The 16090-nt window shown below is 36.8% G+C and overlaps 1 protein-coding gene across 2 annotated transcripts in view; it reads left to right on the forward strand.

Moving 5' to 3' along the window:
- CPNE8 (copine 8) overlaps nucleotides 1-16090 on the forward strand; it is a 386684-nt gene that overhangs the window by 235789 nt on the left and 134805 nt on the right. For both annotated transcript variants that reach the window (XM_082257084.1, XM_082257085.1), the window contains exons 7-8: nucleotides 6436-6499; nucleotides 14088-14191. In XM_082257084.1, the coding sequence (XP_082113210.1) occupies nucleotides 6436-6499; nucleotides 14088-14191 (168 nt within the window). The remainder of the gene's footprint in view (nucleotides 1-6435; nucleotides 6500-14087; nucleotides 14192-16090) is intronic.

Consider the following 16090-nt stretch of genomic DNA (forward strand, 5'->3'; position numbering starts at 1 on the left):
GGTTTATTTTGTTCAAACTGACACCAAAAAGGGTGTAACTGCAATTTCTCTACAGTATTTGCAAATGCCTTACATTTTTCTGAAAAAAGGCAGTGCATAGGGGGAAAGGTGTGAAACTACAAGTAATACAACCTGAGAGTGACATCCACTTTATTGGCCAGACCCATTTTTTTCTATGCCCTCATGTGTCCTTTGGATGGCCCAGTTTTTACAATGCATTTTTATTTTTGGATACTTTAAAGCACTACTGATTAGTTCAATTGCTGGAAATATTTGATTCAACAACCATCATTAATAGTGTTGGGCGAGCAGTTCAAACTAAGCATAAGTTTGGCCCGAACATCGCCTCATTTCAAATTGCAGGGCGCTCGGTGGGATGTTCGTGCTGCACAGTGCATTCTAAGCCCTGATTGGGCAAAGCTTTGCCCAATCAGAACACAGTGAATAGCTGGTTGTTAAGGAGTGGGCTGGGAAGCCAACTGCTGCGTCCTTAACAACAGATGAGTCATCAGCTGTCAACAGGCTTCCCCACTGACAGCTGAATGAAAAAGCGCTTGTCGCAAGTGGAGCATTTTTTTTTTTTTCTGGGTCCAGTGGTGGCGGCAGGCATCATGATCAACGATGTATTGACATCGGGGGGGATATATTTTTTTTTTTAGTAAATGAATTTTTGAAAACTGTGTGTGTATTTTTATTTCTTTTTGACACTTTTTTGGTAAATGGGTGGTGGTACTTTGTACCCCATACTCATTCACATGGGGAAAGGCTGAATCTAAGGGGGCTTCCAGATTCCAATAAGCCCCCTGTGCGCAGACCCCCACAACCACAGCCCAGGGTTGTCAGAAAGAGGCCCTTGCTGGGGACAAGGTGCTCTGGGCTGGGAGGGGGCAGAGCAAAGCCCCCCCCCCCCATTTTGAGGACATGTGGCCTGGTTAGGTTCAAGCGGTTCCTAGCCTGCCAAGATGCATGCTTGGATAAGGGCCTGGTATGGATTGTAGGGGGAACCCCACACTGTTTTATTTAACAATTTAAATGTAAATATTTTCATTATATATGTCAGTTTTTCTGCAGCAGTACCACCACTTTACGGGCAGTCTAAGCCCTCCCCCCCTCCAGGCACTATATTTAAAGGAATTTTTCATTTTTATTGTTTCACTTTAAGCATCAGTAAAATCACTGCACCTGTAAAAACAATCTTAAAAATTTTTTGCATTGATACATGTCCACCAGGGCGGTACCTGGGCCCCCATACCCTTTTTATGGCCAATAACTTGCATATAAGCTTTCAAAATGGGAACTTTTCAAGTTCGGGTCCCATAGACTTTAATAGAGTTTGCAGCTTGGGTCGGAACTTTTTACATGTTTGGGAGTTCTGGTGCGAACCAAAATAGGGAGTTGTTCTGCCCATCACTATTTAATAACAGTGTACAGAAAGGACTTAATATATATAATAATAATATGCAATATTGACTATATGACTTAATAATATGCAATATATTACAGTTTTTTTTTGCACTTATAAAAAAGAAAGCATTAATAGGAACTTTTGTGGCATTTATTGAATTTGCTATTTTTGCGCCACAGCTTACCATAACAGATAAACAAGCCTTTTCAGATTGGAAAGAGAACAATTTTCTAAATAAGATATTGATTTTTTGCGTATCTTGATTTTGTCGTTTTCATGTTTTCTACTAGATAACCCTTGCTTAAAAGCCTTAATCTTGCCTGACAACACCTGCATCATTTCACCATGTTTTCTTGTTTTTGAAGAAAATCTTTTAATTTGCGATTTTGGCTAAATTACATACGTATATCTATAAAAACATTTTCATGCTAACTTCTTTCATTAAAGTATATAATCGCTGAATATACACTGCAGTCTTAATTTGAAAGAATATAAGGAAAACTAAATGGACATATAAAAATTGGCATAATTAGAGGAATCACTAGTTAAATCGATGAAGGGTTCTGAGTGAATTTAATCTTTTGACTGAATTTGCGGTTCTTGCAAGTGTAAAAGAACAGAATATTTTCCTTGAATGAAAACTGCGAAATCTACTAATTAGAATATATTGATATATTATACATGATCCATTGCAAAAAATCTATTCTGCCAGTCTTATCAGGCAGCTTAAAGGAAATTTCCAGTTTCAAAAGAAACTTCCTATTTTCTGATGTGTATATTGTCCACATTCGCACACTGCGCATGATTGAAGGTCAGCTAATATGTTATAGTGCCCCACACCATGGATGGGTTCTGGAGGGATGGGACCCTCTTGCTTACTGAAATAGAGAAGAATTAGAAGCAGATGATGATGTTTTGTGATATTCCATTTGATTCTGAGCAGATTCAATCCCCTTATTTTCTTATTCTACCATTATCTTTCAATTAGAATGAACATAGACTACATGCTTGCTCAGCAAATTTTTCACATGTAGGTCTTGTAACTCAAATATATATATATTATTACTTTTACATGCTCATAAGCAACTTATTTGTCTATGTTTTGCCCAATGCAAAGCAACAGGTTCCCCCTAAATGCCAGCCCTTCCCCATAATTTTACTCAACTTCCCTTGAAGATAAGAATCCCAGTGTAAGCTCCAAGTAACTCTGTTTGAAGATAGCATGGAACAAAGGATTCTCTTTCTCTGTATTTATCCTTAGTGATAGCACAGAGCTCTAGCAATTGGTCGCTCAGCCACCAAACATTGCATAGTGGATTGAAGAGAAAAGAGTTACATGCATCGCATACTCTGAAGTAATGGATATACGGTATTTCCTCCCTCTAAGCAGACAGAATGTAGGGTGAGATTGGTATATGCAGGTGTGGGGGAAGCAAAGCACTTGTTCACTTTTAAACTGTTACTTGTTAAACTGGGTATGATCAACGAAGTCAAATGAGCACTCTGCTAATTATATTTACAATTATCAGTTCTAAAATCTTTTTTTTTTTTATGGAATACCATAATAATTCGGAGTTGTGCTTCTTTTTCGTTTTTTGTTTTAGAGAGATTATTTTTGCAGGTAAACATGGAGTGTGTGCAGTTAAGTAAAAATATGGCTTTAATGGTGCTGAGGACATATTTGTGTTCCATTGGGTTATTGTCAGTCTATAAATTTGCTTTCGGTGTATCTTTATAATTGATAAACAAGCTGAAAATATTAATCTAAACAGAATTTATTTACTTATAAAAAATTCTATAGAGCCATTCACATCAAGTACCTACTTGGCCACGCTTACTTTATATATGTTGCTGCCACCACAGTTACCAAAACTCCTAAAAGTGCTTTTCTCCATATCTGTTTGAACCTTGAAAGGACAATAGAACACCCTGTACAAAGATATTTTCTTGGTTATACGTAATGTTTGGATCCCTGTAGGGCACTAAGAAGCATAGCAATATAACTTGATGCTATAGCACTCCCTGTCAGACCCTAAAGGAGGAAGCTAACTCTGGTAACGTGAATCATTGAATAATTTTCTTCTTTTACGTAGCTCCTGTAGAGGAAGCTGTGAAGTGCAAACCCGTCTATGCCCTAGTTTTATTCAATATTGAAAATTTTTGCAGTACCTTTGCTGAACAGTACCTAACAGTTTCCATATTTCTGTATGAATCATTTATGCATATAGAAGAAATTGTCGTTTCCATTGTCATTTTACATCAACAGGGGTTCATTTTTAGGTTTTGCAGTTTTCTTGCACACAAAGAAAATATTTTTACTGGAAAGGTTTCTTTTTGTTTGCACTAAAGCCGGTTCAAATGTAAGGGACAATATAAGCGTAATGCAGTACCTGTAAAGATAAATTAATTACAATAAGGAAAGGTATATGTACTGGATATATGCATTTCTTTGTAAAAGTAGTATGATTTGTGTATGTCACTCTTTCTTTTCATCAAAACATTTAGTGGAATATGAGTACATTCTATGGTAGTCAATCTTTCAAGAAAATCAGTTCCAGGTCACTGCTTAGTGCTGTATCTGTCATTTACTGTTTTGCCATAGAAAGGCACTTTTTTTCCTTGTCTACATTTCCAAATGACAAGCGCTGACTCAAAATAGATTTCACTGCAGTCAACAGCCTCTATTGTCATTTTTACCGGTACCAGCTAAGATAGTATGAATAACAAAAATATGACTATTATTATTAATAATAATAAACAGGATTTATAAAGTGCCAACAGTTTGCGCAGTGCTTTACAACATGAGGGCAGACAGTACAGTTACAATACAATTCAATACAGGAATCAGAGGGCCCTGCTCTTTAGATCTTACATTCTAGGAGGGAGGGTCAAGTGATACAAATGGTAATAACTGTAGGGGGTTGAGCTGATGGAGAAAATACAAGTACAGTTGTTAGTTGTGAGCAGGATAGACTTCTCTGAAGAGAAGGGTTTTCAGGGATCGTCTAAAAGCAAACAGAGTAGGAGATAATCAGACACATTGGGGTAGGGATTCCATAGGATGGGAGAGACTCTGGAAAAGTCCTGGATGTGAGCATGGGAGGAGGTGATGAGGGAGCTAGAGAGCAGGAGGTCTTGAGAGAAACAAAGAGAATGATTAGGTTGGTATTTTGAGACTAGGTTAATGATGTAACTGCGAGCTGGCCTAGTTGTGAATTGATTTGTAAGTTGTTGGTATTTTGAATTTAATTAGTTGGGTGAGCAGAAGCCAATAGAGGGATTGACAGAGAGGAGTAGCAGACAGGGAGTGGTTGGTGGATGAGCCTGGAAGCAGCATGTATGATAGACTGATGTATAAATCATGTATGATGGGGGGGGGGGGGGGATAGCCTATGTAAAAGTAAGCCAATGAGAAGGGAGTTGCAGTAGTGGAGACAAGAGATGACCAGGGAGTGAAAACTATATTTACATCTTTCAACACATATGCCAAATTACACCTTATTATATGTCACTATTTAGCATCTGTAATACTTTTTTTTTTTAATGCTTGAAAAAATATGGTTTTGCATTTTAAAGATTTTATAGTGGTTAATTAACTTTCAATCTGAGATTGCAAATCTCGAAATATTAGGGTTACTTTGAAAATGCTGAACGTGTGAGCTTGTTTAATTGCCAAATGAAAATTTTGGAGTTTAAAGCAGAACACTCGAAGCAAAATGGATTTAATAAAATGTGTAGTGTAACAAATAGTCAGCTATTATGCAGTGTGTACCGCATCCAGGATCACTGCACTGTTTATCATTTTCAGTTTTGATATTAAATAGTATAGCTTTCACTATACTTTTGGTATTTTACCTGTGACAGGTGTGACTCTCAAACACAGAAGCCACACTTTTGTTTATTCACCCCTCCTCTCCCTTTGTCCATTCACAAAATGCTGTGTATTTCATGAACCCTTTAGATAGACAGGTGTCTTTATTCAGCCTTACCAACAATGAAATAAAAAGTAGAGGGGAGGGTCAGATAAATGGCAGTGCAATTTTTGTCTTCAAGACCCACAGCTCTTATAGTCACAGCACTCAAAGTATAGCAAAATGTATGTAATTTCTGTAATACTATATTCTGGAGGAGAGCAGAGAGGAGAACATTTCTTGCTGAGGATACCATTTAAAGGGGCCATACCAGTGCATCTGATCAGTGGAAAAGACAAAGGTGCTGGAGGAGAAAAAAATCAAATTTTAAGAATGACACTTGTCCTGTCTAGCGGTTTATATACAGTGGCTGGGCAGGAAGTGGTTAACACTAAGCCTGGCTGTACATGTTCCGTTTTTTTTGTTCAAGCAGTGTGCTGAACAAAAAAAACTGAACCGATTCTCCTATCCACATTTTCGAGGTGGATGGGGGAGTCCTCCCTCCTGCTCTATTGTTTTTTGACAGCGGGGAGATTCCCCCACTGTTAGAATGCTCATATCAGTGTTGCAGCCTATTGCCTGCAATGCTGATCGAGCGGCTTTTGTCCATCAGAGTGGTTGAACAGGAGTCGATGGATAGATCAACTTCTGTTCAACCATAGTGGTCTTGTATAGATCGAGATTCACTCACGCCCTGCTTGACTGACCGAATTTCAATCCATGTATGGTCAGTTTAAATATCAACTTTAGGACTTTGTAAGGCCCCTTTCACACTCGTGGGACTTTTCCTGCGACTTGGGACTGCAAAGTCGCATGACAAGTCGTACTCCATGATTTCCAATGAGTACTGTTCATATCTGCGCGACTTCAAGTCAGAACGACTTCAAAGTAGTCCCTGCACTACTTTTGACTGACTTTGATGCATTTTGAGGTCCATAGACCTGAAGAATACACAGACATTACTTCAATTTCAGTCAAAATCATGGCAAAATCGTGCAACTTTTAGGTCGCTAAGTGTTAAAGGGGCCTAAATGTTTTTTAAATATTCATAAAACTAAGATTTTGGTGGAAGGATGTATTTATTCATTCATTTGTTTTTTTTTTCTTCATTTTAAATAGAGGTATACCAGGAAAGAACTGCGGAACCATCATTGTTACTGCTGAAGAACTGAACAATTGCCGAGTAAGTAACCTCTTTCATTTATATTTTCCTAGTGCTTGTATATAATGATTGTACACAAAATAAACTGCAGTAATGCCCACTGAACAATGATTGACACTTAGCAGACATCATGCCTATTTAGCGAATACTCATAGCTTTACCTAAATGTGAATAGTAGAAGATAGTAGAGGATGGTAAGCCACGTGCTATTTGTTACATGTGTTTGCAATCCAGATTACACTGCACAGACACAGGTCTGTGCCCCTCTTTCACATTTCTTACTGGTCCCATAAAAGTGGATAATACTGCATACATTACCACCCAATACAATAAGAATCCAGCAAGTTGGTCTACTCATTGCAATGCAACAAACACTGCATATACACATAGAAAGCAACACAGCAACTTTCAATGTATGCTTAGCTGCAGTTCCTGAGTCCTAGGTAGGATTCAGTATGCATACTGTATGAGGTGGGCTTTGCAGTAGCTTATACTTACCCAGATGAAACTGATTATAGAAATTGTGTGAACCACATAAGGTATGGTAATTACATGCCCAGCAGCCTTTGTCAAATGTGCTCTAAAGCTGGCCATACACTAGTAGATTTTCAACTACAAACATTTTTATGAACATTTGTACAAAAATTTTCACATTCAATAACTTGCTGTTTGAAATTTTCCAGCATTTTGTTTGCTTTTAACATTCAGTTTTGAGATGAATAGACTTTCCTGAACAAAAACCACATACACTGCTAAAAATGTGCTCATTTGATAAAAAAAATTCCATCCTTCTGGTTGGAATTTTCTCGTCATTACAGTAAAAAATGAATTCTGATTTGATCGGACTAATGTTTAGAAAATGTAACCAACTTTCATACAATTAAATATTTTTAACAAAATTCTACTAGTGTGTAGCCAGTTGTAGACATTCAGCAGGTCTTGAAAACAGAGAATGTGCCTGCTGAAATGCCCTTTAATGAAAATTCATATGTACACAGTAGGAAGGGAAAAGGGAGAAATATTTCCAGCAAGCACCAGAGGCAAATCACACATGAAGCTGGAGTTCTTATTTTAATTAAATTTAAGCATTTAGACGAAGAAATTTCTGTTTTAGTTCCTATACTGTGTGTAGCTTGTCTTTGCACATTGCTGTCGGTCTTATTTAGAAAGGGTCTGTCAGGCTTTTGTTAAAATGTGAGAAAGAGCAATGATATGAAATATTTCAAGTTAAATCTATTTAAAGCAGGAATACACAATAAAGAACAATATTTATTGTTTTATGGAGTATTTCACTTTTTATATTGCTCTCTTCCTTATAGGCTTGTCTGTGTGAAAAATTGGCAGTTTTGTTTACAATAGAACAACTGAGCTTTAGTAAAGCTAAACAGACTCTGAAAGGGCAGTAATCTGTACTTCCTTTTGCAATCATCTCTGGTTTAAATCCATTTAAATTAATTTTCTTATATCGCTGTATTTAGCCATAATAATAAAAAAAAAAATTGCCCCATCCATCTACCTGACATGCAGAAATGTTCTATGGGTGCAGTCTCATAAGGCAAAACAAATGAAGAGTGCTCCATATCAACAAAAAAGAAACCTGTGAATTCATAAGGAGCATTGTAGGCACTCATTGGAGAACTGTCTCTTCTTCACAACACAAATGTTGCAACTTGCAACAGATTTGTGTACATGTCAGTAAAGCGTAAATTAATTTGTTGCAACTCTAACAGGACTGTGGTAGCAAAGGTTAATTGTAGTAAATAACAATGATATTGGGAATCTGCGCTCTCCAGTGCACTGAACGAGAATGACATTGTAAAATGGTGTAACATAATATAGTAAAGAAACAATGTTGCAGTTAGGTTGGTAACAGGTTCCACCAGTGACCACTGCGCACGTTAAATAATGAGGTGGTGGCACCAACTGTGCATTAACATGAATAATTTTATTAAAAAATAATAAATTACACTCACAAACAGCCAGAAGTTCATGTGCCTATGTAGAGCCTGCAGCAGTAAAGGACATCCAGCAGCCCTCTAGTGAGTGATCACAACAGACTCGCTGAAAGTTGAGGAGCAGTGGCATACTTGGAGACTTGATAATGAGTTCTACCTCTGCCCTACCTCTGTATAAAAAAAATAATAAAGTGTTAAAATAATAAGCTTATAATATAAGTGAGTACTCAAAATAATGCCAGATGGAGATTCCACAAACCCCTCACCGTGTTCCCACAAGTAATGATAATGCATATATATATATATATATATATATATAAAAATTGGTTTTGCGCAAACTAAAAAGAGAAACAATAGCCTAATTGGTACACTCAAATAGTCCGTAGTAACCTATATAGCAAATCACCAAAGAATTAAAATAAAAAAAGTGCATAACAATGATCCGTTTATAATAAAGTGCACATGTGCTGAAAGTGCATAATATTTCGTAGCTAACAGTATTTACCGCGCCCAGTGGACATTATTTCATGATATCAACTTCAGTGTGACTACATGAAAACAAATGGTGTACTTCCACCTGATCATGACACCTTTGTGCTCCCAGTATTCTCACCTTAGTGAGAAATCAAATGCACTTTTGGCTCCTTTTCACTTTCTGTTCCATATCCAAAACTGGAAGTGAGAGGAAACCTCTCCAAAGGGAGGCAGTCCCTTTAAGGCTCCCTCACACGTGCTTCTCTTTTCTTTGGGAAGATATTTATTTTCTTTGGCTCCTTCCAGTCCTTATTATCACATGGTGATCCTGCCTTCATCTCGATACCAGAGCTGAATTCTGGGACAGTACCCTCTGGCTTCCATTGCCTATCTGTTGTCAGTAACCCCTCATCCCTTCTGCATCAGCTGCTCTTGACACGGGACCAAGAGCTTCTGCATTTCATGAGCACACTGCAGCATATGGAAAAAAGGACAAAGTGTGTTACTGGCAAGATCACCAGGTAATAATGACTGGAAGGAACCAAAGACGAGAAATATATTATCAAAGAAAAATGAAGCTCGTGTAAGGGAGCCTTAAAGGGACCACTACGACAAGATACCCAAACTGAACAGGACAATGACCAAGCTAACATTGATAGAGGATGATTTCTGTGTAATCAAAAGCGCATTTGATTACTTACTAAGGTGAGAATACTGGAAGCAGATAGGTGTCACGATCGGGTGGAAGCACACCATTTGTTTTCAAGTTATCACACTGAAGTTGATATCACGGAAGAAATTCAACTGGGTACGTTAATTACTGTTGGATACAAACTATTATGCACTTTCAGAACATGTGCACTGTACTATAAACAGATCATTGTTATGCACTTTTTTGTAATTTTTATTTTTTGATGATTTGCTTTATATATTCTTACAGACTATTTGAGTGTACCAATTAGGCTATTTCTTCACTTTTTAGTTTGCGCAACACCAATTTATATATAGACATTATCCTTGGAGACTTTCCACCATACAGTAAACCCCCGCTGCGGTTCAGTTTTTGCGGTCCCGGTATATTGCGGTTTTTTTTGTAATGTTATTTTACTATATAAATCATTAAAATTAAATATTTTTGTGTTTTCCATAGCTCTTGCTATGTCTCTCAGTATATTTTATGTGTTTAAATGAGTTTCTATTGTTTTAAAAGTGTGTTTAAAGACCTTAAAATGCTTTTACACGTACAGTGACAGTAAAAAAAAACATGCCTACAATGCATTTTAATAGGGTTTTTCTATTTCGCGGATTTTCACTTTTCGCGGCTGGGTCCAGAACGTAACCCCCGCAGTGGAGGGGGGTTTACTGTATATGGTTCCCAAGGCACAAGAAATTGTGAGAGAAAAATTTCTCCAAGATTGTCACTAGAACACATATCTTTATCAGGATTTTTCCCCTCGTCTCCTTTTTCCTCTGACAACTGTGGCTCCAGTGACACTTTTAGTCTCAGAGGCTATGGTCAGCAGGACAAATGGAGAGAGTAAACCTCCCTAGTGAGGATACAAACAGCTAAAAACTAAAAATCTGGCAGATCACTTAACCTGTCCTACGAAAAAAGTCTACAGATACCCTTTGAGTTATTGGTTTTAAAGTAGAACTAAAGGCAAAACCGTTTTTTTTCCATATTGGATAAAGTAAGGGAGACAGTACACCCTGTCAGTTTTTCTTTGTGCAAACTGTGTCTCATTGGGGAGATTTCCCTTTCACTTTCTGGAACATAGCCAAAACTGGAAGTGAGAGGAAACCTCTCCAAAGGGAGGCGATCCTTGGTTGTCATCACAGTCACAAGGAATAGTGTTCCCATTGGAATATTTCTTGTCTATTCCTGTTGTGGCAACAATCCAAAATTTGGGATATTCTTTCTCCTTCATTTTTATTGAAAATGGTAAACAGGACAAATAGAGTGAATCTCCCTAAGAGGGACACAGACAGCAATAAAGACCTAACAGGTGACTATAATCCCTCTCCGTTCTATCCAAAAGGAAACAAAGTTTTGCCTTTAGTAATACTTTAATAAAACACAAAGTCACATGAATTACTGCAGTAAAAATAGACCAAATATTAGTGGATTTACCAAAAAAGAAAACATGCAACAAATTATATTCAATGTGCCATTTACTGTATTTTTAAGGTATGTTTAGAAACATTATTTTTTAAGCATGTGAATGGAAAGATGAACTACTGATAAATGACTGGGTTGGAGGAAAATTCAGTTTGCTTTATTAGGCTTCAGCTCCAGAGAGATGTGTCAGAACAGCTGTACAGTGTAATGTATGAGAGACAATAACTTGAGAGACAATTTGGGTTTTTTTTGTCTACTTTCTTTATCATTTTTTTTTTTATTTTCATTTTTCCATTTGAGAAGCTTTTTCAGCTTAAGTCCCAAGGTAAATGACCCAAAATGTTCTCTTTTGTATAAAATGAATACGTGAGGATTTCTTTCTAAGGCTAATATTCGTTATACCATTTATACAATGGCTGCTGGATGTTTGTCCATCTATGTACTCTGGTATTAGTTTTCAGAGCCCATACAAACCATATAAATACAGCGCTATATAACTAAATTATGCGCAATATAAATACCCTCTATTCCAAGCTCCTGTAGAACCATCCTGAGAGATGACAAAGAATACATTTTTATATAAATATGGTGCTACAAAAAAAAAAAAACAACAATTTTATAAATAATATAAAGTGCCAGAAATATATTCCGCTACAATCCATATGGTTCATTACATATACACAAACCTTAATGGTGCCAATACCTGCAGTACAACTAAATACACTTCATTCCATGCTCAATCGTGAGTACCCACTCCACCACTGAAAAGAATGCTAGTCCCCCTATGGGTCCAAACTCATTAAACTGATGGAGCCCTTTAAGTTTAATAGGAAAGGCAATATGCACTTTAGTCAGGAAATGTAAACCTCTAGTAGCAACACAGACCCGGTAGATGCTTCTATGTTGTAATACACACCTAACATACTCCAACCAATATCAAGTGTTAAACAGGTTAGATTCCTTCATAGTGTAGATGGAATTTATATTGAAAATAATAAAAAATTAGATTAAAAAAAACCCTCAGATATTAAAAGTGCTAACTCAGTACTACAGAATCAATCGCATGGTCATAGTGGGAGCTGTGCACCACACCTTGGTTCCCACTCAATTTAAGCAAGATTCACCCATTGTCAGTCCCATGAAATGTAAAAGAGAAATGACATTAATAAACAAATTTCACCCATCACATTTATGTGCAAAACAAAATGTGCCCATCTGCCTCATTACACCTAAAGTGAGGGTCCTTTGAATGCGAATGTCAAAAAATACAGATGGACAAATGTCTAGCAAATATTATTTATACAAAATGCACAACAAATCTTCTATGAATTGGCCCTAAATAGTTCAAAACAAAGGTCTAAAACTGACATGTGAAAGTATTTAATTTTACAAAATTGCTAAGGTATATTCTGATCAGTCTGCCAATTCTGAAAATAAGAACATTATTTTAACTTACTGTAGGTGAAATTGCCCTATAAAAAAATAGTATGCTTTTTTTTTTAAATACTGTTTAAATACAGTTTATTTGGCACCTTCTATATTTGGAAATAAGGAACTTCTTCTTTCCCAGACCAAAAAAACTACTAAAGAATGGAAATTTTGATAATTTGTAGGCAAAGTACAGATTTAAACGTTTACCCCATTTAAACTTGATAATTTTCAGTGGAACACATGAAAAGACACTAAGGAACTGCCCAGAGCTTATACTTTTTATCGTACCTGTGAGTGTTCACAACTGGCTGTCTTAACAGAAGACCTCTTCATCTAGAATTATTTCACATTTCCCATTTATTACAAATATGAGTTTGTGTTATGCAGAATCCAACAAACAGGATGACTGCACTAATGGAAACACCCTATAATCAAGGTTAACATTTCCATTTCTCGAGTCTTTAAGCAAAGTCATCTTCATATTCTTCTCCATCAGTGGCCTTAAATGCTCATTTTCCCCTCAAACCAAGCCAAGCAGACTAAACTTGTAATTAATAATAATTACTGACTGAAAATGTAGTCCTATTTAGTCCAAACATTTATCCAATGTCAACAGCTACGCTGTCATTTCCATTTCTAACTGCTCCCTCTTAATGCTGATGTGTGCAGAGGGAACTGACACATGGCTGAAACAGGGAAGGCTGAGTGGTCTTTGACTTGCAGGCTGTGACAGCATGGTTTAACATGCTCTATGCTTTGCAACTGGCAAGATGGCAGCACCAAATAGGGGAATAGCTTGGTCTCTGGTGAAAACCTGAGTACAGTTGTTTTTTTTTTTTGTTACATTGATTATGCACTGGTGAACAGTTCATACTAGGCAAGAATGTAAATAAACATTGGAAATGGTAGGGTTGCTTTAAATATCCAATCACTGATGATCCAACATTGGTTAATCTATTTTCTCAACTGTGAATTGGATTTCCACCAGTGAGATTTAAACTTTGTGAGAAGCCTTATAACCTTATACTGGGAAAGCTAATTATAGGTGATATCACTTAAAGTGGCTGCAAACTCACTTCTTTTACTTGTACCTACAGGAGAGCCTATAATAAAGGCTTACCTGTAGGTACAGTGAATAGCTATTAAACCTGCACAGTTTAGGAGATATTTACACTGCATGTAGCACGTGACGTCACTGGTGCATGCGCTCTGAATGTCTGACATACAGTGCCGTGAACGAGGGCTCCCGTACGCATACGCAGGAGTGACATCATCGGGGGATTGCCCACTCATGTAGCCAGAGGCTGTAAACCCAGAAGGAAGACCGGGTGAAGATGGAAGCTTTGTCACACAGACAGCGTGCTGCTGAAAGGGTTTGTTTAAAGAGAAGTCTCGCATAATGTGCTCGTATGCAATGCATACGAGCACATTATGCATTTGTCCTACAGGGGAATGCATTTTTATTTTGCAGGGGTTTACTACTGCTTTACTTATTTTATTTGGTTCAGCACTACAGTTCAGAACAAATTGAGTAGGCTGGTGTATGTATGCCTAATTCTGTTTTAATTTGAAATAATATTTACATATATATAAATATATATATATTTATTCTTTATTTTTATTTTTTTAGGATGCTGTGTTAATGCAGTTTTGTGCCAATAAACTTGACAAGAAAGACTTTTTTGGAAAATCTGACCCCTTTCTAGTATTTTACAGAAGCAATGAGGATGGCAGGTAAGTTATTTAATATTGGCTGCCAGTATTCAAGCTTCACTGCATCTCAATTTAGAATCCTGTCAAAGAGCCTGAAAAATGATGTGTTCTTTGGGCATTGCCAGGGTTTACAAATAACTAATAAAACCAGAAATGTTCTTTAACCAGTTGTTGACATTGGGCATGATACACATGACCAAAAATCTTTATCAAATCGAAGTACACAGAACGTGTTTAGTATACCCAGTCCTTCTGCTATGCTGCTGCAACTATCTCTGTATTTGCTAGCAATTCTCAGCTCTCAAAATAACAGCTGGAATTTGCTGCTTAGAGCTGAACTTTACCCATAGGAGTTTAAAAACAATTCATGTTCTTTAATAAAAGAACATACATTCTACATTAATAATTATTCTACCAAAATTAGTGTGCCTGTAAACTGCCTGCAGCATTGCTCCTGTTTCATCTTGCTGGAGGCCACCAAATCATTGAAGCCCAGAGCAGTCACTTCCTTATTTGAAACTCTCCCCCTCTCCTTGGTCTCAAAACGATGTCACTTTCTTCAATTAAAATATATACATGTTCAGCTTAGGTTGTATGTCTTGGCTCAGATATAGTGGAAGGTTGACGGAAGCCTTAAGCCTGATACATATTAGTTGTTTTTTTTTTCATTTTTTCATTCAACCCAGTGGGCTGAACAAAAAGAAAAATGGAATAGCTCAGGAGGAGCTGCTGTAAACAATCTGATGTTGGTACAGTGATCTCTTGTGCTGAGCTATTGTGTTCTCACAGGGGGACAGCCCCCTAACCCCCCCCACCAGAACACACCGTTTAGCGTTCTCAGCCAATGGCTGACTGATCAGCAGACCTTTTTTGGTCCCTCCCCTTCAATAGAAGCTCTGTTTCATTCATCTGAAGATAGAACTAATGAGCTTTAAAGTGCATATGATGTCTAGTAAAAATACCTGACGAAAAAAAAAAAAAGTTCTTATTTAACCATTTAATAACCCTTACGTTACCCTAATTAGCCCCAATTAATTCCTTCACTTTCTCCCTCTAGCTAAACATTAAAATGTAAACTTTTTTTTATTCTTTGTTACATTAAAAGAAAGATTTATTTAAAAAAAATATGTGCAATGCTTTGTACAGGACCCATTTTTTTAGTGTCTTATAAATAGGACAAATTATAGAATAAATTGTATACTTTTTACCTACAAGAACACAATTTTTTTAAATACTTATCAAATTTTAGAAAAGTCTTTTTTTTGTTACATTTTTTTGTCTATGGATTGCAAAAAAATAAAATAACGTTTCCAGTACAATATCACCATAAGCCTTGTTTGTCCTAAACAAAATTATATATGTATTATTTTATCTTGAGCAATGCCTGCATTTTTGCAGAAAAAGAGGCCCATAGCACAGATTTAAAAATTTGATTTATAGGGGGTTTACAGGTATGAAAGTGGAATGGCTTAAAGTAGAACTATTGGGAAAACTTTTTTTTTTCTTTTGAATAGAGCAAGGGGGGGTTATAACGCCATGTTTTTTTTTCCCCATGTGTGTCCTATTGCGGAGGTTTCTCTTCACCTCCTGTCCCTTAACCAAACAGGAAGTGAGAGGAAATCTCTGTAATTCAAGGTAATTCTTGGGGACCCCCAGGCCACCAGAACTAGTGTCCCCATTGGAAGATTTCCCCTCTATTAATTTTCTGAGGAAAACCCAAAATTTGGGTAATTTTTTTTTTTACATTCACTTTCAATGAAAGTGGTAAACAGGACAAATAGAGAGGGCACAGACAGCAATAAAAACTGACAGGTGTTCTAATCCCTCTCTACTCTATCCAAAACTTAAAAAAAAGTTTCGCCTTTAGTTATTCTTTAAATAAAAGCTGAAGTGGGGGAACCTGATATTGATCTGAAGGCA

Source organism: Pelophylax lessonae (assembly GCF_965119305.1).
Source record: "Pelophylax lessonae genome assembly, chromosome: 4".
NCBI lineage: Eukaryota > Metazoa > Chordata > Amphibia > Anura > Ranidae > Pelophylax > Pelophylax lessonae.